We start from the raw sequence: 24,990 nt of genomic DNA on the forward strand, positions 1-24,990 counted from the left end.
AGGAAAAATTACAAATGAAAGACAAAGAATTACAAATGGAAGAAAGACAGAGAGAAAAGGAGAGAAATTAGAAGAACATCGATTACAGGTAGAAATAAAACGTTTAGAGCTTGGACAGTCAGGAAAATTCTTCCCTTCAGACAATTTTGACATCACTAAGCATTTCAGGTTAGTTCCCCCTTTTCAAGAAAACGATGTTGATAAATATTTCCTCCATTTGAGAAAATTGCTCAGAGTCTGAATTGGCCTAAGGAGTCCTGGTCTATGCTTTGCAGAGTGCTTTGGTGGGTAAAGCCAGAGAAATTTACATTCAGTTGTCAGTAGAGCAGGCTTCAAATTATGATTCTGTGAAGGAATTAATTCTCAAGGGCTATGAGTTGGTGCCTGAAGCTTACCGTCAGAAATTTAGGGATTGTGAGAAGGTGAAGGATCAAACTTATGTTGAATTTGCTCGAACAAAAGAACAACTGTTTGATCGTTGGTGTTCTTCGAAAAGGTCAGTCAGAATTATGACAAATTACGACAGCTTGTTTTGATTGAGGAATTTAAAAGGTGCATCCGGAGTGACATCAAGACGTTTATCAATGAACAAAAGGCAGATACATTGGAGGTTGCTGCACGTTGGCCGATGATTATTCATTGACCCACAAATCTTCATTTCTCAGCAAACCATCCCAGTCCTTTTCATACAGAAACAATGCAGGTAAATTTAACTCCTCCTTTTCATCCAAGAATTTCTCAAAGGACAGTAGAAAATCAAATGACAACGGTTCACAAAATTCAAGTAACACTCCACATCATCAGATCCCAAGTCTCAATCTCCTTCTGACAAACAGTTTGGTACACTTTCTTGTAATTATTGTAAGAAAGACGGCCATTTAATGTCAGATTGTTTCAAATTGAAAAGAAAACGTGAAGGTCAAAGTGGTCAAAGTGGATCTAAGCCCACCGGCTTTATTTCTTCATCAACTCAATTAGAGTCTAATAATGTGTGCAACACATTTTCTGAGGTTAAACCCCTCTCATCCCCAATTAATGAGGTCAAGGTCAATTCTTCTCAAGATAGCATTATGGGTATTTTCGAACCATTTATTCATCGATGGTTTTATATCACTTTCTAGTGATTTTTCTTCCGCTACCCCTGTCAAAATTTAAGAGATACCGGGGCTTCCCAGTCTCTTTTGTTGGCAGATACCCTGCCGTTTTCTGAAAAGTCATTTTCAGGTTCTAAAGTTCTTATTAAGGGGGTAGATTGCAATGACTACATTCCTGTTCCTCTCCATAATGTTATTTGTCTTCGGACTTTGTTTCTGGACCTGTGACTTTAGGTATTAGGCCTTTTTTGCCTTTCGAAGGGATTCACCTTCTTCTTGGAAACGACCTTGCTGGGGACAAGGTCATCACTAATCCACTTGTGACTGATAATCCTAGTTTAGATCAGGATCCAGAGCCAATTGAACAAGAGATACCCGATTTATTTCCTTCATGTGCATTACTCGAGCCATGTCAAAGAAAACTTCTGAGAATCAAAATACTCTCAAAAATAATGTCACAGATGTTGACTTAAATGACACCTTTCTCAGTCAGGTGTTTGACACGGATCATTCCGTTATCCCTCGTGGATTTGAAACTTCCAGTAAAACTTCTGCTGACCAAAGTCAGACATTTTCTAGATCAAATCTCATTGCAGAACAACACAAAGACCCAGATATTTTGTCTTTGTTTGACAGGGTAGATGATGAAGGTAAAACTTCAGATAGCTCTGTTTCCTATTATACAAAATCTGGTATTCTCATGCGTAAATGGAGACCTCCAGATGTTTTGGTTGATGACGATTGGGCTATAAAACATCAAATTGTGGTTCCAAAGCCCTATCGTGCTGAAATATTGCGCCTGGCCCATGAAACCCCCTGGGCTGGTCACTTAGGAGTCAGGAAAACTTATCATAAAATTCTCAGTCACTTTTATTGGCCTAATCTCAGGCAGGATGTAGCACATTTCTGTAAAACTTGTCACACATGTCAAATGGTAGGAAAGCCAAATCAGACTATTCCAAAGGCCCCTTTACAGCCAATTCCTGCATTTCAAGAACCATTTAGTAGGATACTAATAGACTGTGTTGGGCCCCTACCAAAAACAAGATCAGGAAATGAGTACATGCTGACAATAATGTGTACATCAACTCGGTTCCCAGAAGCCATACCACTGAGAAATATAAAGACAAAGACTATAGTGAGAGCTTTAGTCAAATTTTTCACTTTATTCGGCCTCCCTAAATGTGTCCAGTCCGATCAAGGCTCCAACTTTATGTCTGGAATTTTTCAACAAGTAATGGATCAGCTAGGCATTAAACAGTATAGGTCATCCGCCTATCATCCAGAAAGTCAGGGTGCTCTTGAGCGATTTCATCAAACTTTGAAAACATGATTAGGACCTACTGTTTTGACACAGAGAAGCAGTGGGATGAAGGAATTCATTTTTTGCTCTTTGCTGTTAGAGAGTCAATTCAAGAGTCTCTTGGTTTTAGTCCATTTGAGCTTGTATTTGGACATACAGTCCGTGGCCCACTTAAGCTCGTTAAAGAGAAATTCCTATCAGACGATGATGATTGTCTGAATATTTTGCAATATGTCTCAGATTTTCGTACAAACTCTCTAAGCATGTGAATTAGCCAGAGAAAATCTTGAGTCATCTCAGCAGTCAATGAAAACCAAATATGATAAAAGCACCTCAAAACGGAAGTTTGAACCAGGTCAAAAAGTTCTTGTTCTACTTCCATTCCTGGCAAACCACTCCATGCTCGTTACTTTGGGCCATACCTAATTGATAAGAAATTGAGTGATTTAAATTACATCATAATAACACCTGACAGGCGAAAACAAAAACAGCTATGTCACATAAATATGCTTAAGCCATATTTGGATAGGGATAATCCTACTATAACTCAGCCTGTCAGTGCAGTCAGTTCAAGCCATTATGAAGATAGTGATACTGAAACTGACTTGAGTGAAAATACTCTAAACTCAAAGCTGGGCTCGGTCAAGCTTCAGAACTCAGAAATCCTGGAGAAGCTGGAGTCTACAAAGTTGGCACACCTCCAGCCAGAACAACAACAACAGGTGAAAGAACTGCTCCACGAATATAAACACCTGTTTCAAGATGTTCCAACGAGGACGAACGTCATCTATCACGACGTTGATGTTGGGGACAGTAAGCCTGTAAAACAACATCCATACAGACTGAATCCAACAAAAGCGAAATATCTCCAGGAAGAAGTCAAATACCTGCTGGACAATGACTTTATTGAACCCAGTAAAAGTAACTGGAGTTCGCCGTGCATACTTGTTCCCAAATCAGATCACAGTTATCGTATGTGCACGGACTTTAGGAAGGTCAACACTTTAACAAAGACAGACACTTTCCCAATCCCGAGGATTGATGACTGCATCGACCGAGTGGGAAAAGCCAAGTATGTGACGAAATTTGACCTACTGAAGGGATTTTGGCAAGTCCCTCTGACGGATCGTGCTCGTGAAATATCCGCCTTTGTTACACCAGACGGATTGTTTCAGTACAAGGTGATGCCATTCGGAATGAAGAACTCTCCGGCAACGTTCCAACGGATGATCAACGACGTCATATCCGGGCTAGACGGGTGTGCAGCTTACGTTGACGACGTCGTCCTGTATAGTGACACCTGGGAGGAACACATCAAGCTCATGCGGAAGTTCTTTGAGAGACTGAGTAAAGCAATGTTGACTGTCAACCTTGCCAAATCTGAGTTTGGTTGGGCGAGGGTAACTTACTCGGACATACTGTAGGACAGGGTGAGGTAAAACCTGTTGATGCCAAAATCAGTGCCATTTCAAGTTTTCCCATACCAAACTGCAAACGACAACTGATGCGCTTTCTCGGTATGGCTGGTTACTACAGAAAATTCTGTCCAAATTTCTCCACAATTACTGAGCCTTTGACTAACTTACTTAAAAGAAAGTAAAGTTTGTTTGGTCAGAGCAATGCCAACAGGCATTTGATACACTTAAGCCATACTGCAAAGTGCCCCAGTGTTGTCTGCACCAGATTTCACTTTGCCATTCAAATTAGCTGTAGATGCTAGTGATACGGCTGCTGGTGCTGTTTTATTGCAAGAGGATAGTCATGGTGTAGATCATCCTGTTTGCTATTTTTCACGCAAATTTAACAAATCCCAGAGAAACTACTCTACAATTGAAAAAGAGTGTTTATCTTGATATTAGCTTTACAGCATTTGAAGTTTATGTTACTTCTTCAAATCAGCCAATAGTGGTTTATATTGATCACAACCCTCTTGTTTTTCTGCAGAAATTAAAGGCAAAAATCAGAGATTGCTAAGATGGAGTTTAATGTTACAGGAGTTTAATCTTGATATTAGACATATCAAAGGCAGAGACAATTAATTGCAGACTGTCTCTCTCGTATTTAGAGTTTATTGTTGTTCACTTTCAAGAAATTTTACTTTAGAGTAAAAAAATTTTGAGTACTTAAATCTTTTTCAAGATTACATTTGTAAAAGAAAGATTTTTCTTTGAAAAATTTTCTTTTTTTGAAGAGGGGGTGTGTTATGTAGGTCATTTCCCCCACACTCATCATGACCTGAGTTCAATTAGTCTAGAACATTCTCAAGGTCACTGCCCTTGATGACCTCACAACCTTGAATTCAATTAGTCATGTTTGGAATGTTCTGGAAAGTTGATTAGTTGTGTAAGGGAGATAATTTTAGAACAGTAATTAGCATGTCAATAAAAGTTCTAGATTGTTCTTATATGCCTTTATAAAAGGGACGTGCACAGCTTCCAGTCAGACTTTTGGGATCGTGTCTCTTGTGTGTTACTAAACTCCAGCAGTAGTCATTCTCAAGACTTTTCAAGACTTTCACTGTCAACGCTGGATTTATACTGTGGACTTTGTGCAGCTTCAAGCCTGCAAGCCAAAGGACTGTTCATTCATCCGACTGACTGTTACAACTCTGAGACTGGAGCTTTGCCGTCCCAGCTGAGATAAGTAGTCTGTACACTTTTAAAGCTTGTACTCTGTCCCTAACTTAGCAATTAGTTTATTTTCGTAATAAATTTGTTTAAACGTTAACTGCTGAGTTCACCCTTTTGTTCGTTTTCTCTGCACGTAACAAAAGCAGCAGCCTGTTTAGGTTGCTCGTCTATCAAGGAGCAAGCAGATCACTTTGTGGTCGTTTTTGAAGATGTTATATTTGCAGCATGGAAAGAGACAATGTTGTGCTAGGTTTGCCTAGTTATGTAGGTTTCAAACTTTGATTACATCAGAAGTGTGAAAGGAACATTTCAATTTGTAGAGTATTCTTCTGGCTTGACAAAGCTGGGATGTGAAGTAAATGGGCTGACAATTATGAGTGGTCTGTAGTGTAAGGTAATTTCCAGTGAAACAGCTAGCAATTTGCATCAGATGCATGAGGTAAACTTATTAAACATCACATTATGTTATCAGTATGATTTTACAAGTAGCATCCTAAGAATGTCATTTTTGGTATTCCCTTGTAAGTATTAGATTTAATTATGTTGCAACAATTAATATTTCATTTCTTGTAAATTCCAATAAATGTTAGTCTGAAATTCATTTTGATGATTGTTGTTGTTTATTTTTTAATGTAGCTTGCAGGATTTCTAACTACTTCAGCTGTTTTTTGTGTTTCAGATTTTTTACAGTCCTGCTTTGTGTAGCTCCATCACATAGAGGACCCAATAGGCCATTCCATTGGATGAAAATCCTCCCTGTGTCTGCAAAATTTGAAGAAATCCAATTTAAATTTTAAGGATGGTCAGAAATAATTATTCCCCCCCCCCCCCCGCAATATGATTCATATTGAACTGGTTTGTCAGCAAACCATACAGAAGCCCTAGATTGGCATGCCTAGATTGGCATGCCTGCAAGCCAGCTTGCAATGGCTTGTTGGTAAACCAGAGGAAGCCTTAAAGTGGCTTGCCTGTAAACCAGAATTAGTCAGAAATTGGTTTGTCAGTAAGCCACATTGCACTAATATTGGCTTATCTTCAAACAAGATGGAACCAGAATTGGCCTACTGTTGAGCAAGAGAAGTGTGATATTGGTTTATAAAAAGTCACTGTTCAGTATTATCTGCTATATTGACAAGCCACAGTATCTTAAACTTGGCTTTGTAACAAGCCTAGTTCGCATAGTAGTGGATTGCCTGTAAACCATTCTTTAGTACTAACTTGCTTACTGGCAAGCTGAAGTGATCTTTACTTGACATGTATATATGCTGTATCAAAACCCAAACTGGCATGCACAGAAACCAGACTTGGCATGCAAGAAAGCCAAATATAAGCCAAAATTCAGAACTCGGAAACAATCCGTTTACTGACAAACAAGCCGGTTTATTTTGGCTTGCATTTAGCTGGCCGGCAAACCAGAAAATTTGCAGTGTATAGCAATGTTTTTCTCTGCATGTTCATTGAAAGTGCGACTTGTGCCCCACTTATCAAAATCAGAGGGCAGATTTCATATTTTAGGGGCAGTCACTGTTTATGTTGAGTTTTCCTTCCTAGGAAGCTTCCCAGATTATATCATTGCGATATCGAGTCCAGATTTGTCATCTATGGCGCATGCAGCACCCGTGCTTACATCGACATCATGATGTTTGTCTGCTTGTGATGTGCTCGGCTGCTCACCATCTTCTGTCAATTTGTCATTTTCAGATTAGCCAGACTCAGACTTTGACGAATTTGTTTCTTGCACACGAGTTGGTCCGATTAAATCCATTATCAAACGATTGTATTTCATTATTGTGATCGCTCCGTCACCGCAGCGTGCCTACACAAAAGCTGGAATTTTCCATAATTCCCTCATTGATACTGTGTTTCATGTTCTGCTTTCAAACTTAACCGCTACCGAAACATGAACATAAAATTGCTCTAGTATCCATGGAGACTGAACCGCAACTAGGTCGCTGGCTGTTCTTTTCGATGCGTACACTCTACGCCATGCATGTCACCAAAGATGAATGAAATGCGGTATTTTGTCTCTTCTTGCTGAGGGAGTGTGACCTGAAACAAAAGCAAATTCACAATTCGCTACACTATGCGCTTTGTCGTCCTCATATATGGGGACGTCTTTGCTTACTTTGTTTGTGCGCGATTTCCGCGCTATCAGGACTTTTCCAGGACAGACAGTGGTTCCAAATGTGCAATTTCAGCAATTGCGCAGCCGAGGAAAATCCCTGGTATAGTGTGTGCAATTCTTACCGGTTTCGTGGTGCAGATGGAAAAATGGCGATCGAAAATTATCGCCGATGGTCATTTACAGTACCGATCTCAGCAATTGTTATTTAAATTGTTTGTCGAGCACATTTAACTTGGAGTGTTTTCGGCCGTTGGGGTAACAAATTGATGTACCTAATTTTAAAATCCAGATGGACTATGTCTTCAAAGCACGTCGTGTGTGTGTGTGTTAATATATATGTACATATATATATATATATATATATATATATATATTATATATATATATATATATATATATATATATATATATATATATCATAGAAGGAAATCGTTTTAATATGGACTATAAAGTCCATAGAGCAGTAAACTCTCAAGATGTCATGAAATACAATAATGTGAGCTTTCATTTAACAATTGGTTAATCTAGATTTTTATTGTCACAATTAAACTGGTAATACAATTTTTATAAAAGGTCAAAATTGGATGAGTCAAAAAATTCTACCCAATAGGACTTCCAAAGAGAAAATGAATTGAAAAAAAAATAATTGCTTGACGTAGTAATGTTTAAATGTTGCCCATTGTAATCTAACACACTGATATCAATCATCTGAGAGAAACGAATGCAATTCTGTCAAGAAGTTGAAATAGACTAATGCAATCATGAACAAAGAAATGTGAAATTTGATAAGAAATGGGTAAAAACACAATCCAAGGATAAACTTTACAATATGTCGCCACAAAACTGAGAACAATTGACTTCATAACAGTTACATCAGCTTAATCTACTATCAAAACCCTAACAAACTACACCCCTATAGAACCATAAAATCTTCATAAATGAAGAAAAGGCAATAAACTGCAACAGTGCGAGTGTAATGTATTGTACTGAATACCTTTTGGTTTTTATTTCAGTTTTTGTTTGTTGTTTTAAGAAAATTACATGCTACTTAAAACTCTAAAGTACACATATTTCATACATATCGATAGAAGATACACTGGTTCAATATTGGAAAACACGCCACAAGAAGAGAGCGTGATAACAAATCAATAGCATAAAAACTGTACACAGTGAAAAGGGAATTTGTTGAAACATTTTTCATGAGGTTTACCAGAGACATGATTTTGAATTAGGTAGATGAAAGGCTCATCGTTAAAACATTAAAGATAGGACAGGGCGCATGGACAATTTGTAACATTTGTCGTATCAACAGCAACGGAATTCAGAGCCAATGTGAGTTGCAAATTGTTCGCATAAACGATAAGGCCGATGTTGACAGAGGGAATATTTCGAACCTTTGAATTTTTATGATGGAGGTTATGAAACTTTATAAGCGGGAAACGCCTTTTCCAAATCTTGAAAGACACTAGTCCCTCATTTTTACCATAACATAAAATGCTGCATCCTTTGATAGAAGTGTACATGTGATGTTTCGATGCCGAGTTACGGTCTTGATGAAGTTTTAGAAATCATTTCCTTTGATGCAGGTCCGCTGTTTGTGTGTGCGCAATTCTACGTACAGCCATCTCACAGACGTGCTGCGAATAATTCTAGCACTGCGTCCTAAGGTAGCGCCTAGAAATTGTTTGCCGTAAATTTGTTGTACGATTCATCTTGTCTTCACAGCCAATACAAAGCCGTCTTTTAATGTTATTAATTTCCTTGAAGCATTTGCGATACTCATCATGTGTCTTGGTAATTCCTGGTAAAGATCTTAGTTCCTCCTTCATTTTCTTTGCTTTCTTGAACCTTTGCGCCAAGTGCTTTGGATCTAGCATGTGTATAATACGCTGCGACCATATCTCAATATCGCTCTTTCGGTCGTAATCGTTTAGCCCCACGGCGACGATCATTGGGTCTGCATCTACATCGAACTGCTCTTCTAAAAAATCAGCGAGACCCGAGTGCTTTGTGACGAGAACTGGCAGTCCGGCGGCAATGGCTTCAATACCAACCATGCCGAAGGGTTCACTCCTCGATGCATGATGAAGAGATGACTTTGCATCAGATCTTCCATTATCTCCTCCTGTGTACCGTACGGATGAAGTATGTACTTGAGAAATTTTGATTTCTTGTGGTTGTCAATGAAGGCTTTGCTTTCTTTATGTTTATCCTCTGGGATCCCTCTGATATCCCATTTCGGTAAAGGCATGTCCATACCAGCGTATTGGTCACATACTTTACTCAGGGCTTCGGTCATGATGTCATATCCTTTCAGATGTGCAACTCGGTCGACGCGACCGACAGTCAGGATTCGCACGGGATGGTTTGGTTCTGGTGGCGTGATTTCTAACTCAAAGAAACGTCTGTCTGGATATGGAATGTACTTTTTGTGTTTAACATTCTTTCCACGAAATTTGCCGTCCCAATGATTGTATATGCGAGGACCGACGGAGAAGAAAGCGTCTGACCGCTTTGCTGTTTCTATGATGCTTTATTCTTGATCTTCAATGCTCCTTGGATTGGTTCCTTCTTTGAAAACTTGGGTATCTTCTGGAATAGTGTGGGCAAACTGAAACACCCTCTTGCCACAGAACCTGGCTTTTCCGATATCGAGCGCTCCCTCTGACGTGACAGGTATGTGGCCGATGATAACATCAGGATCTATTTTCTCAAGATCAGGGAAATATACAGCATGCGTAACATTGATGCATTCTAAATCAGAGGGGATGTCTGCCTTTCTTAACAGCAGGAATTATTTCTATGCCTTGCTCCCTGCATCCGAATGATCTTCGTTTGACGGTTCTTGCAATGTTGTTACGTGGACGTCGAAACCTTCCTTCTTTGCTGTTCGGCGATTTGTCGGTGAGGGTTGAAATGCCACCTTTTGACGTTCCCCATTCATCATTCAAGATAAGAACACTCCTTCTGTTGATGAAAAGATAAAAAGTCATGTATATGCAAAGTCATAAATATTTTTAAAGCTGCATACATTCAAATGTATGACAGACAGATCAGCTCTATTCGTCACTTCCTTTCTTTACGGGCTACTCACACATTTGTCTCCGCATTTGATCTGTCTCGCCTACACTATTGTACTCTATATTTCCTGAGTTGCCTTAAACAACTTAAATAACTTAGACAACTTGCAAAGAGGGCAAAATGCTGCCGCTCGTCTAGTCTCGTGCTTGGATAAATTGCGCGATAAATTTGATTCAAATTAAGCGAAATTTAGAAGATGCCTGCCGGATTTTACCACCATTAACATAAGGTGAGCGTCTCCTTATCACTACCTTTTATCTAAAACTTGCTATCATTGGTTTCACTGGTTTAATCAACATTGCATTGATCTATATATCCTACGAAATATCGTTGGAAATTAGTCACAGTGGTTTAGGGGGGTGAGGAACACCAACCTGACATGTGGAGAGGGAGGTTTAGTATTCTCCTCGTATTTCTCGGCGGGTCCTGTTTCGTCCCGTTTCTTTGCAATTACACGAGATTGGGTAATACCTACAATGAAAGAAAGACAACAATGTAATACGATATCGGTATAGTTCTTGAAGAATTTTTACATCGTTATCTTCATTGGTTTTATCCGTGTCAGTTAACTCTTCCCCGATACGTTATGAATGACAAATTATTCAGCTAGTATGAGCCTTGGGAACAGATTAAGATTGTAAAATTCTCATATTGCTCTAAACTACTACCGCTTGCAGGGGTTCATATTGAAGCTCTTGTTTTAGTTTTTCAAAACCGTACATTTCCTCCCATGGAGTCAACAAAGAAATTGCGGATATTTTGAATTTGAAATATCCAAACAAAACTTGTCACGATGATCCCCGAATTTTTAATTTTTTTAGGTTGGAGCATATTTCGAAATTTCAACGAGGAAAGCTTGAACAAAAGTTCTTTTAGCTTCGAGGAGCATGCAACCTTAAGGCGTACGTAATTTTGTATGATGAAAATGTCATTATGTTTGATCAACAACTCGAAATCTGCAAAAGCATCTTGTAAAAAAGCAAAAGACAAGCAAAATCATACAAGAGTTTTCACACCTGTATTACGAAATCGAATCAGTCAATAACATGTAGTTTGTGGAAACCCTTTTTATTTGAAGTGTTCAAATTAACGAAAGGCTTGTCTCTTCTGACGCGACAAAACTAATTTCCCCAATGTAGATAAAGTCGTTAATTTGTTTTCATAATGTAAACAGTGCATTCGTTCTTCGATCTGTTCATATAAATGATGTAAAATGCATTGCTTTAGGGTCTTTTTTTCTTAAGATTTGCCTGGAGAGCATCCAAGTTCTCTTCAATAGAACTTTCCTTCTATTGAAAATCTACCGGTCATTATGATGGATATAGTACACTGAATGTCGAGACCAACAGATCGCGCCAACAAAATGTTTATGAGTTATTATGTGGCTGGGTTTATATGTTTTTTCCCTGAACTACATTAAAGCTCCATAAGCTGTATTTTTCGGCTGTTTTCCAGAACCTTTGGTCTGTGTTTCCTCTACACTATCGTCATTGCATCTTTAAACTGTAATTTAATGTCCTGTATTTAGCATATCAACACAACCCATGTGAGAATAATCTCAATTTTTATTATTCAAGTCCGAACTAGAATTCATTTGTAAACAATAAACAATGATTACTACACATTCAAGCTGTGTTGACAAAAACAATACTCGAAATTTCAGCATGAAAAAACGAATTAGGGTCAGACAAGGGTGGTATTTGATGTACAGAAGCAGACTACTGAACTTGCCACAAGTTACAGCTTATATCACTCTAATATGTAGAGGTCGTGATCACAATTCCAACAATCGTAACTTGGTTATTGAACTGGTCAACCAATTTCTACATAAGGTGCAGTGGAGTGATTCTTTATCGCTGACTATTTTGCTTGGTAAAGAAACACCGTAGGGTCCCAGTTCGAAACCGACAGAAACATTTCTCGATTTGAAGTTGCAGAGAGATTGATTAATTCCACTCGTAATGCTCCCAGTCACTGATAAACAGGACTCGAGGGGCAAATTTATTAACGTTTTACATATTCATTGGTTATACCTCACACCTAAATGCAAATTATCTTAATTCATTTCGGTTCATTTTAAAACCACACGCTGAACGAAATGTGTCTATTTTTTGAAGTCTCTGAATACAATCCATTGTTGCAGTAGAAGTTATATGTTGCATTGTTTATGATGTCCAACATTTCATTCATTATACACTGTCCTATTAAGTTGGAACTAGATTTGCAGGTCAATAGTGATCGGTCTATAGTAAAATTCCAACACGTCTATATTTGCTCTTTGAATTACACATGACAAATTTTTGAATCTAACAATATACAAATTAGCATTTGCCAACTTTAGCACTTAATCATTTACTTAAACCGTAGTTTTCCATCGATATTCAGTGTAAAATATTTCTTTTGAAATCGTTGAGAGGAAAAACATAAAAATTCTGTCGTGGGTTACAATGCTCTTTTCACTCGTTGCTGGAACCCTAGCCTTAGGTGCTGCATTAAATTAGGGAAAAATTAAAATTAAAAAATAACAGCAAGAAGAAGAGAAACAAAAAATATAATGCTAAGGTATGGCCAATGCTATTGGTATAGTTCTATTATGCTTCCTGCTAAGGTATTACAACATTTGTTTTTCTCGCTGTATTCTGCGTAGCGTAAGTTGTAAACATAACTCAGCTTCATTTAACTGGGTGTCTCTATGTTTCTGAAACACAAAATGACCGAGTTGGAGAGAGTTCTGTTTTATTTTCTTTTTCGAAAACGTACCAGCAAGTAAAATAATTGAAGATTTAACCCAATAAAGCTTGGATTCATTGCACTGAAACTACACTTTTGTTGGTAGTCAGTGTTCTCAAGATATTTAAGAAAAAGTGATAACAAATGTCGCTACAAGTCTCAGTCTTCCAAGGCAATCTGCAGTACTATTGGTTTTAGTGTGCATTTATCAAAATAAACTTAACAATTCAGTCTCATTATCTTAAATAGTTCAAGTTTGGACTTCCGTTTTATATCCCAGCAACACTCAAGACAGTGGGGTCTTTCAATGTTTCGACTGAGATTTTTCCATTACACTTCAGCTAGGCCTTCGTCCACTCTTGCTCATAATTTAGAAACATAGCTTTCTGTGTGTCCAACGATTGCATCGCCCTACTCACACATACACACGCCTTACTTACTGTGAATGTGATTTGCTTCATATTCTTCAATCTTGGTAACAAGGTTTTTTTTCTCCATTTGTGTAAACAAAGTTTTCAGGTAGTTTACATCATCGCTGCTGATAATTCCCTTGTCCTCTAGACTCTTGAAAATATCTGTGGCGTTTTTCATCTTTTCGAGTTGACTTGGGGGAATGTCGTCATCTACAAGGTTTTAAGCTTATTAAGGTCTCATTTACGCAACGATCGCTTAAATACACATATAGTAGCGCCAGTGGTCTGATTCCACGTTCCCGCCATTTGCTCTCCCTATAACGAGATCGACAGAAAACCAAATTATAGACAGCTTATTACTAGCCATCGTGACATAGTGGATGTCAGCAAAAAAAGCGTCGTGATTTTGTAGAATGAATGAATAAACAAACGGATTTGACAACTACTTTCTTACCATATGAGCTCTCATCTTTTCCCTACAAATTAGCTCGAAAACCAACCCTATTTTCTCTTAACGATATAGTATATCTGTTGAACATAGATGTTATAATTCTCATGCCACCTTAAATAAAACGAAGTTCTGCTGTGGATTGTGAGTGCATTATTTGCGAAACATCCCTCTATGTCATTACCCAATGAAATGATTGTGATTTCAGATAATCAGGAGACCATCAAATGCTGAAAATGTGCTAAGCTTTAACAAAAATTTCTACTTTGAATCTGCCGTGATCATTCGATAGAATCCAGCTCTTTTTAGCTCACGTGTGTAAACACGTGGGCTAATGTCATAGCGATGTCTGTCTGTCTGTCCGTGTGTGTGTGTTAGTGTGTGTGTGTGTCTGTCTGTCTGTCTGTTTACACGATAACTCAAAAACACCTAAACGGATTCAGGTCAGATTTGGTACACATATATCATATGCTACTTGCAAAAGCTTATTAGATTTTAGTAAGTGTGGCTTGCATATTAATGAAGTTATGCAAAATTGTTTTTTTTTCCGTACAATGGTTTCCCTATGGAGACTGTAATGACAATGTAGACATATATCAAGAAATACTGCACCAAATTCATGAAATTTTTCACAGATGACAGTCTCAGATTATTATGATGATACTGAGAGTGTCATTTCAGTTATCTTCTTATTTGCATATTTAATGAACTTTTGTTATTAATAAGATATCTCTGAAATTCCTGCACGAAACTTGATGATATTTGCAACAAATATTGGTCTGATATATATCTAATTATACTTAGAAGCATTTGGCAGTGTCAAGTAAAAAATAGCTCATTTGCATATTTTATGAAGTTTTGTAATTAGTCATATAACTCCGATATAACTTCACCAAATGCGATAAAATCTGCTGCAGATACTGATCTGATTGATATCTAACTGTAGTGTAAAGCATTAGTAAAGGGTTCATTTGCATATTTAATGAACTTTGTAATTAGTGATATTACTCCAAAATTACAGCGTTAAATTTGATGAAACTTGCTACAGATGTTGATCTGATAAATATCCAATTATACTGAGAAGCATTGAGCAGTGTCAAGTTAATAATTAGCTCATTTGCATATTTCATGAAATTTTATAATTAGTCATATGACTCCGAAATAACTGCATCAAACGTCATGAAAACTGCTGCATATACTGATCTGACAGATATCTAACTGTGTTGTAAAGCATTTAGTAGTGTAAAGTTAATTAAGGGTTCATTTGCATATTTAATAAACTTTGTAATTAGGTATATAACTCTGAAATTACGGCACCAAATTTTGTGAAACGTGCTACAGAAATTGATTTGATAAATATTTAATTGTGCTATGAATCATTGAACTGTGTCAAGTTAATTTAGGGTTTATTTGCATATTTAATGAACTTTGTAATTAGTGACATTACATTAAAATCACAGCACTAAATTAAATAAACGTGCTACAAATGTTGATCTGATGGATATCTAGTTGTCCTATGAAGCATTGAGCAGTGTAAAGTTAATTAACAGCTCATTTGCATAGTAAAGTTTTGTAATTAGAGATCAAACTCTGAGAGTACAGTGCGAAGTTGAAAAAACCAGCTACATATAGTGATAACATATATCTAATTGTTCTATGAAGGGTACTACTATTAATGAACCTGTTGCAAAACACGTGAGCATATTCAGTTCATATCTGTTAGACTTTATAGATTGCTCATGGAACAGGACTAGAACTGACTCGGATAATAAGATATTGTACCAACGTTGATTCATTCAGCCAATGTAAGCTCATCTACTTTTTTCAATATTTTTGTGGGTAACTTGTAATATTGCAACTTTCAGCTATAGACGCCTAACACTTTTTATTTATTTAATTTGAATGATTAAAATATCCCATTTTCCATTATAGTTCCGATCATCTCGTATTTTGTTTTATTTCGTCAAATCAGGAAACAAGAATTTAAACTGCCGACATATTACAGTTTATGTTCAATTATAATTGTTTGCATGTATGTATATCATTTAACTAAAGAATACGATTTTTTCAAAAGGTAAAATTGAACTGAAGTAAAGTTAGTTTAAATTTTTCACAGATTGAAAAGTTAAGAAAATCTTGATAACAACTAGGCCTTCTAAGTGTTTATTGTTTGCCGCAAAACTTCTTATCTCTTACCTACTCTAGTGCCCTCAACGGTAAGGCTAGACAAGCAAAAAGCCAGCTCGCAGAGCCAGACTCACAGACTAAGTTAGAAAGCAGCGCAGGTGAGGTAAACATAGCCTGCCAACGAGGTGCTGTGAGGGAGTGTAGATCACAAGTGTTCTTGTCAATAACAAAGACTGTACAGGAGTATATCCTACAGTGAAACTAAGAAACGGACAAGTCCTTATAACTCTAGCCATGTAAAACATGGCTTCTTTCTACTGAGGATGGCATTTTCTCTTTCCCGTTATTTTCAGAAATACAACCTGATATTTATCTGATACTTTCTAGTCAATAAAGATAGCTTACAATTATAAATTTACAAATATAACATTTGAAATCGTCAAACGAAAATTGATGGTCTTCCATTTGGTTTGATTTCTTTTGTCATTCAATGTACCGATAACAATAAAAGATCGAGTTTCACATTTAAAAAAATCTCTTCTAGGATTTTAGACTTTGAACCTCGAGTAGACTTTGCAACGTCTTTTAAATGGATAACCGACTTCTAAGAGCATTGTTTTCTCATCATGACAAGCTATGACTTCTGAAGTTAAAACTTTTCGGTAAAGAAAAATCAAGAGTTCCGCCTCGTCCTGCGTTAGGGTTATTTAGTTAAATTTTATCCAGGACGTAATAAGAATTGCCTTTAGTCATCAATAACATTCAATCTTTTGGTCTGATTTGCATGTCAAATTAAGGTATAGTGTTGATGTCGAAAATTGACAGCAAAGTAAGTCATTTAATTTGATTCGTGATATTTTACACTAAAAGTTCCATCATCTTTGTGTTATCTCTACATGGGAAAATTAAATTCTTTATTTTCACGTAACTTAGCTGATAAAAAAAACTTAAGTTACTCAATAAGCTTCAGAACAGCCCCCACTTCTGATAAATCAGGCAAGAATTGTGAATTGTGAATTGAGAGTCTAAATAGCTGCTGTGAAGCGCGTTGTACCTTTGTTCCTCGAGCTCAAACTAAATTCCATGAATCAATTCCATGAATTCCAATTGTGAGTTTTACCTCACAGCTATTAAGGTCAATAACCTGAGAACTCCATTGTGTCTTTTGAGATCCACAACATATCAATTGAGGATAGAATCTGATCGTTCAAAAGGTATTCCATGTAAAAAGCGAAAGTGGTTTTACTGTAAATATAATGCAGTGGAAGATGAATATCACGTATGTTTGGTTGGAACATCTTATTTTGAAGTCGTTGCACTAGAGATCCTAAAGTCTTTCCAATTAGCAAAGCCGGTACAATACAAGGGGTTGATTTTGGTTTCACTTGGCCACAAAAAATTGAGTTGTCCTATTGCTGGTTGTAGATTAACATATTTACTTCTGCCCTCGAAATCGTCTCGATGTGGAGAGTTGGTAACTACGATATGAGGGAACTAAAAGGGCGCCAACAGAAAAAAGCTGATCTAACTCATCTCTGCTATTATAAGCATAATGGCACACAAAATAAGCCAAACATCGTATTTTACCCCGTAAAGTTAAACGGGAAGTAACAGGGCCGTGGACGCACAATAGGGGGATTACTGATGACGCAGTTATTTGCATACACTGGCCGAAAGTTTTTGAATTCCATAGCATTGCTTTGACCGCCTGATAAATTTTGAGTAATCATGATGGGCACTTTCGTAACATATGCAAAGAGGAGTTAAATGGTCGTACAGGGAACACATTTTGAAACATATTTGTTCTCTGAGAAAAGACAGAACATTTGTTCAGTTTATTTTCGAATCAAGTTTAGTCGCTATATATTCACAGACACCATATTGAAGATTCATTTGCATAGATTTACGATAATCCGGCTTTTATAGGGGAAGTTCCTGTGACGGCCACTTTTGAATTCAAAATATCGGTTAATCTTGGATAATTTGTTTCTCTAATACCAAACTTTCAACATGACCCGAGATTATTTTTTTTAAGAGATCAATATCTATACCAGATTTCACTAACTTAAGTGCCTTAATTTCAGAGTTATATACCTAATTACCAAGTTCAAAAAATATGCAAATGAACCCTTAATTAACTTGACCCTACTAAGTGCATTATACAACAATTAGATATCAGTCAGATCAGTATCTGCAGCAGATTTCATCAAATTTGGTGCAGTTATATCGGAGTTATGTGACTAATATAAAAACTTCATAAAATATGCAAATTAGCTATTTATTAACTTGACACTGCCCAATGCTTCTAAGTATAGTCTGATATACATTAGATCAATATTTGTTGCACGTATCATCAATATTGGTGCAGGAATGTCAGAGTTACGTAACTAATACAAAAGTTAATTAAATATGCAAATGAGTAGTATTTGTCATGACACTCGTAGTATCATCATAATGTTCTGAGATCGTCATCTGTGAAAAGTTTCGTGAAATTTTGTGCAGTATTTCTTGATATATGTCTACGCTGTCATTTCGCCTCCATAGGGAAACTATTGTACGGAAAGAAATGATATTACATAACTTCATTATTATGCATGCCACACTAACCAAAATCTAATCAGTTCTTGCAAATACCATATGGTACGTGTTCTACCAATCGGACTTGAATCTGTTCAAGCGTTTTTGAATTATCGCGTAAACACACACACACGGACAGGCAGACAGACATCGCTACGACATTAGCCCACGTGTGAACACGTGAGCTAAAAATAATAAACGCAAAAATACGCGACGATAGCGCATAACACAGTGCTGTATAAAACAGACCCGTAAACAAAATTATTGACACTAACATTCCTTTCTGAACGGTACGCATATGTCACTGTTATACAACGCTGTCAAAACTGTGCATTGCTGCACTAAAAGTCAAACTGCAGAACTGTAGCTACACAAAAATTATAGAGCAACATTGCTGTGCATTTATCTCTGTGTGCATTCCTATGTTCTTTTCATGCTTTTTCGCGTTCTTGTTGATTGAAGTATTAAATAAAATGAGAATAAGGAAAACAGCGTCACCGCAACATTTTTTGTAATATGTCTAGGATGAGAAACAAACTTTTTGTTTTTCTTGGCCGTACCTCACGGTTACTCTAAATGTGGTTACCTACATTCATTACAACTTCGCCGATGCTAACTCGCCAAGTATGCATCCCCGAAATTTCGGCATTGCTTAATATGCTAAGCTGGTGGGAAGGTGTGAATCACGTTCACATCGTTAATACCAAAATCAATCTAAGTATTCGAACAAACATTTACATGCAGGACAGTGTGCGGAAACAGCGACTTATCTCCCCTGTGAAGGTTGATTGAATATTAGTTTCGTCACAGTCCCTCGATGAGGGACTGTGGTTTCATGAAGGTTATAGGTATTTTCAAAGTGTCACACCACTTGGTATTTGCGATGCGACATCGGTACAACAAAACTGAAAAGACGCTTCGTCGTGCGAACACCTGGCACAAAAGCTGAAAATTGACGAATCCAGTTCTGCGTAAGCACGGCCACTCCACAAAAGAGTGGAGTGACGTACAGACTTCGCTCGATTGGCGACTGCTGTACTGACTGCTACTAAAATTCATATTTTACGAGCAAGACTCTAACCCGGCCCGTACTTATGACATAGCTGCAGCTGTATACTTTATACCTCACCTCACATCACTCCACGAGAAATACAGACACACAGTCTGTGCATTTGATTTGGGTGCATCTCATCATGATGTAGCCTTGCTAATCACAATTGTACGAGCAAATGTTTTGAATCAGACTAACAAGGCCTTCGTCAGAAAAAATACTCCAAGTGTAGGTGTAAAGTTATTTTGGAATTAATAATTATCAAATTTTGAATTGAATTTCTCTGGGTGACGCTGATTTCTTACGCTGGTGATAATGAGGGGGGCAGGTTCTTCGGACTCAGTATTTGCTTGACTAAAGCGCGCAAACGGCAAGAGGAACGCTCATGAATGCGGTATTCACTAAACTGGTCATTAAATAATCATGAAGGCGCGACTTTGCACAATTTTTAAATATCGGATATTTACCATCTAGTATCGAAGTTTGACATATCGACGATTTCGGGACTCTAATATTGATACTAGACGATACTAGAATGATTTGCCTTGTGCGTTGGCACGCCAGTCCTGTGAAATTGCTGATATTTTCCCGATATTTATTTGTATACCTCATTTCTCCCCTTCTATTCGTACATAAAGGCATCACGTGTCCCATCTTAACTCCTCAACGAATCATAATCGAGATGAGTCCGACTTCCAAACATTCTACTGACCTTTGGCATTTAAGTTTGCTATTTTATATAATACCTTCTACCCCTATTAACGGTACATACGGGCATCACGTGACAAACAGAAAAACTAATTAATTCATCTCCTAAGCGAAACATAATCGAGATGAGTCTGACACAGTCTGATGACCTTTGGCATTTAAATTCGCCTATTTGTATACCTCACTTCTCCTCTTCTATTCATACATACAGGCATCACGTGTCCTATCCTAACTAATTAATACATTTCATCAATGAATTCTGATGGAGATGACGGGGACAGAAGATCTAACTTCTAACCCCACTTCCCAACTTGGTTATCACGGATTAATCTCCATGTCAACATTTGCGAACAGATAATTTTGTAGTGTAAAACACACATTAGCACTGCCGGAACTACTTTCAGGATCATTATTTAACAGCAGGTTGAATCCCTAGAAAAATCTGCTTTGTTCTTATTTCATTGCTGAAGGTATGGGCGAGGAAGCGTGATTTATACATAGATATCTCCTTTGGAACACGTTACTAAGAAGAAGTAATTTTGGCAAGCCACAGTTTGCGCAGTTTCACCAAAAGTTAATATATCTTTAAAAAAATAAAGATATGAACAAGTAAACCTTCCTGAAACTATTTCATGTGAAGATGTACCACCAAGAATGTTTTACTGAAGGAAATTGCCAGAAAGACAACGCACGGCTGAAAAAATACTACTACTAACTCAGTACACGACAAAGTCGAATTGTGAAAGTTGAGACATGTGTACCTCTTGTAAAATGTCAAGGGGGAATTTAATTCCAATTATTTTACATATTTATCAAGTTGGTCTGACAAATCCTCATGTTCATGAAAAAATAATAAATAAGGATTTTATTGTCAGAACTGAATTGATATCCCCCTGAAAAAATGAAGGGAGTTGCACTGTTGTGTACAAAACGCGAAATTTAACACCCCGAATAGCCCTATCTATCACTAATACTTAGTAACGACCGACATTCAAGTCTGGGTCAAGTGAACGCGATGCTACTCATGCACTCATCACTACCAAGTTCTGGTAAATTCAAAGCCTTTGAAGCATAAACAATTTATTTTATTTTGGAAATAAGCAGTCTCGTAATTTCAATTGTGCTTTAAGTGGCCGCGAAAAGATGACAAACGATCCTACGTACCAGAGTTCTGACCTCAGCGTCAATAGAAATCAAACACGCATGGCGGTCGCCACCACAGGCATTCGCCTAAATGCAAGCAAACCGTCACTGATGCACTCGTTGTATGGCAGTGAAGATTTGCTTGCATTGAGTTGAATGCCCTTGGTCGCCACTCTCTCCGTACAATGCATGTACAATGTACACAGGAAGTTCTCGATTTTTCTGTACCAGAGCTACAACATCGTGAATTCAACCTGTTTACTTTTCAATTACCGATGAGTGATGGATATGAAATCTCACAAGCCCCTGTCTTGGAGGGTAATCAAAAGTAATCAAAGTGATTTCGGATCTCGGAATTCGAACAGGGTCACCACTGTGTGCGTCGATAAATCAAACATGGCTGCCGTCATATGCGGAAAATTTGAATCCTACAGTGATCGTTTTCATTCCAATCAAAGCGGAATATTCACCCTGAACATCAGCAGTGGCTGTTGGTCGAACCATATCAGGAGAAAGGGTCATGTTGTACTTCTTACTCCTGCCAGGAAAAGTCACTGCAATTTTCCATCGTCGACTGTGTCAATAACTCTCGCCACGGTTCACCGGCAAACCTCGTAAACTGCGACGACCATCCCCCCGGCGAGATTTAAGAGTGGCCATACTGGTACAAGAAAGGTCTAGCAATCCATGTGATTTATCGGAGATATCACAGGATCGGGCACCTCAGCTCTTGGAAGTAAAAAACTAACACACGTTTGCCGTTTGTAGCTTGTGCATGAATAAACTGTACATACCATGTGGAAGGAACGTTGCATGGAGCGTCCGAAAATAGGAAACTGAATGAAAATGAATGAAGAGCGATTGTTATATTTCGCCATATTTCAAAAATCTTATTTTAGAGTCTAAATTAAAAAAAAAATACATAACTTGACATTGAAAAATGGGGAGTTCATTTTTCTTGTCAACATATTTCCATGTGCAAGCATGTATGTACCCATGGTATTGAGTGAGTCGTTACAGACCTGACGTTCCTATCACAGCACAAGCTGGATAAGATAAACATAACAATGGAACATTAACACCTTGGGGGTTTAAAAGTCTTATGTTTGTCACCTGAGTTGGTCAGGCAAGGACCCGGGTTTCAGGTACCATGCAAGTTAATGCAGTCTTCCTCTAATTTCCCTTTCCCTAGTAACAGCATGGATCTTGTCAAACCCGACTTCCAAGGACAGACTCTAAGGGAGCGTTCAGTTATTATGGCCGGGGGTGGGCCGGCAAAATCCGGGGGGGGGGGGGGGTTCACCTCAAATTTGAAAATTGCAAAGGGGGGTCATGTGTTTTTACAACAACTGAGAGGGGGGTCACTCAATTTTCATAAGTATCTGTCCTGTCAAAAAGCAGTTTCAGTGTTCATAAATTCTGGGAGATACAAATGATTCGTTGCATGATTTCATTCTCTGAAGTTATTCACCTGTAAATCCGAACAAAAGTATAATTATCAGTCACATGAACATCTTAACTTGACAACTCTGTGGCTTGTCTTATTTTAAATCAAGCTCACTGCACTGAGGTGATGAACAATTCCTATTACTTACATATTAGAGATATAGCAAGTTTTGTCAGGGAAATCATTTAACAGTTACCTGTACTGAGACTACTAGTACCATGAAAAGTTAAAATAATACTTTTAGGTGAAATCCAATATCATATTGTTGTCCACATCTGAACTTTTAAATACCCTATTTGAATCAAGTACATTTGTATAAATTATCAAACACCTATAAAAGCACAAATTAATTTAGTTTAGCATTGTAAAAAAATTATTCTTAGTTTTTTCATAGACTCCAATGTATAGTGAATCAACATTTCGGTGAAATTCCAAAATCCAATTTCTTGCACACATATCAACCTTTAACCATCCTAGGCTAACTAAGTACTTTAAAATGAATTATCAAATGTCTCTAAATACACAGATTTTGATAGTTTTGTATTGGAAAAAAATTATTCATATTTTCCTCATAGACTCCCATGTACAGTGAATCTACATTTTGGTATAATTCCAAAATCCAATTTCTGGCAAACACATCCATTTGTTACCACCCTAATCTAATCTGGTACATTGATATCAATAATCGAGAGTACATAAATACATTGGTTTACCTATTTTTGTATTGGAACAAAATTATTCATACTTTCCCCATAGACTCCCATGTTGTATTGGAACAAAATTATTCATACTTTCCCCATAGACTCCCATGTATAGTGGATGAACATTTTCCGTGAAATTCCATAATCAGATTTCTTGAAACACATAATATGCACATTTAACCATCATTTTCTAATCAAGTACAATTATGTTGATTATTGAAGGTCTGTATATGCACAAGTATACCAAGTTTTTCATGGGAAAAAACATTATTCACAATTTTATCATTGACTCCCATGTATAGTGGATGAACATTTTTGGTGAAATTCTAAGGTCAAACTTTTTGTCCACATGCCAGTTGTAACAACCCTATTTCATTTAAGTACATTTATGTAAATTATCAAATATCTATAAATGCATAGATATAGTTTTGCATTACTCATATATGAGAAAATATATGTATACCATGTATAGTGAATCAACATTATCAACAGCTGATTTTTAATTAAATCCAAATATCAAAATTTTGTACGCACACGCTTGCGCAAAAATATTGCGTTCCACCAGTAATTTCTGTCCAACCCCTTTGAGGGGTAATTTCAAAATTATAAGCAAGTCAGAAGGGGAAATCTGAGCATCAACACCTTTTGAGTTTGTAAGGAAGGTCATTTGAAAAAATCTAAGCTCTTTTTTTGGGGATTCTATCGCTCCACACCCCCGAGGTGTTTGTGTGTGCAACTTTACTCGAGCAATGTGGGGGGAGGGGGGTCATGAAATTTATGTCATCTTTAAAGGGGGGTCATCAACTTTTTGGTACAATGGGTAGGGGGGGTTCACTTATTTTGACTGATGCGCAGGAAGAATTTGCCGGCCCACCCCCGCCATAATAACTGAACGCTCCCTAACTTCGATACTGGACGATACAAGATTTTGTCAAATAGCGGGTAAATATCCGATATATATCGGAGATTTCACCACCTTATAGATCTAGCCAAGACAATCTAAATTATTTATAGTGTAGTAGCCGTAAATATCGGATATCATATAAAAGTGCAATGTCGCGGTGTCATCTAAACCTCCATAATTTTGAATCCAACGGATTATTTAATGTTAATATAACAGCTAACAGGTGAACGACATTTACCTGGGTAAGTTTCAAAGAACATTGATATGCGCATGTGAACATTCTCAATCTAGTGAACGAAGATAGTTTCGCGTTTTGGGGGCCGGCGGGGATTTTTTATGACGAGACGAGTAATAGCAATAGCATTTTCAACTTTGTTCAGTGTGAAAAATCGAAAAGTATGTTACAAAATAGACAATGCGGATGAGGGTAACGGCGGATGGTTGTTTTCCCTTGTGCCTATGAGCTGCTCGAAATCACCTGCTCAACCTGCCTATGACCATGTGCAAT

At 37.4% G+C, this 24,990-nt stretch overlaps 1 protein-coding gene across 1 annotated transcript in view; it reads right to left on the bottom strand.

Moving 5' to 3' along the window:
• Positions 1 to 9,710: 9,710 nt before the first annotated feature.
• LOC139148903 (uncharacterized) overlaps positions 9,711 to 24,990 on the bottom strand; it is a 185,112-nt gene continuing 169,832 nt past the window's right edge. The window contains exon 4 of the mRNA XM_070720356.1: positions 9,711 to 10,119. Coding sequence (XP_070576457.1) covers positions 9,912 to 10,119 — 208 coding nt within the window. The 3' untranslated portion in view covers positions 9,711 to 9,911. The remainder of the gene's footprint in view (positions 10,120 to 24,990) is intronic.

The sequence above is a fragment of the Ptychodera flava genome, chromosome 2 (genome assembly GCF_041260155.1).
Source record: "Ptychodera flava strain L36383 chromosome 2, AS_Pfla_20210202, whole genome shotgun sequence".
Taxonomy (NCBI): domain Eukaryota; kingdom Metazoa; phylum Hemichordata; class Enteropneusta; family Ptychoderidae; genus Ptychodera; species Ptychodera flava.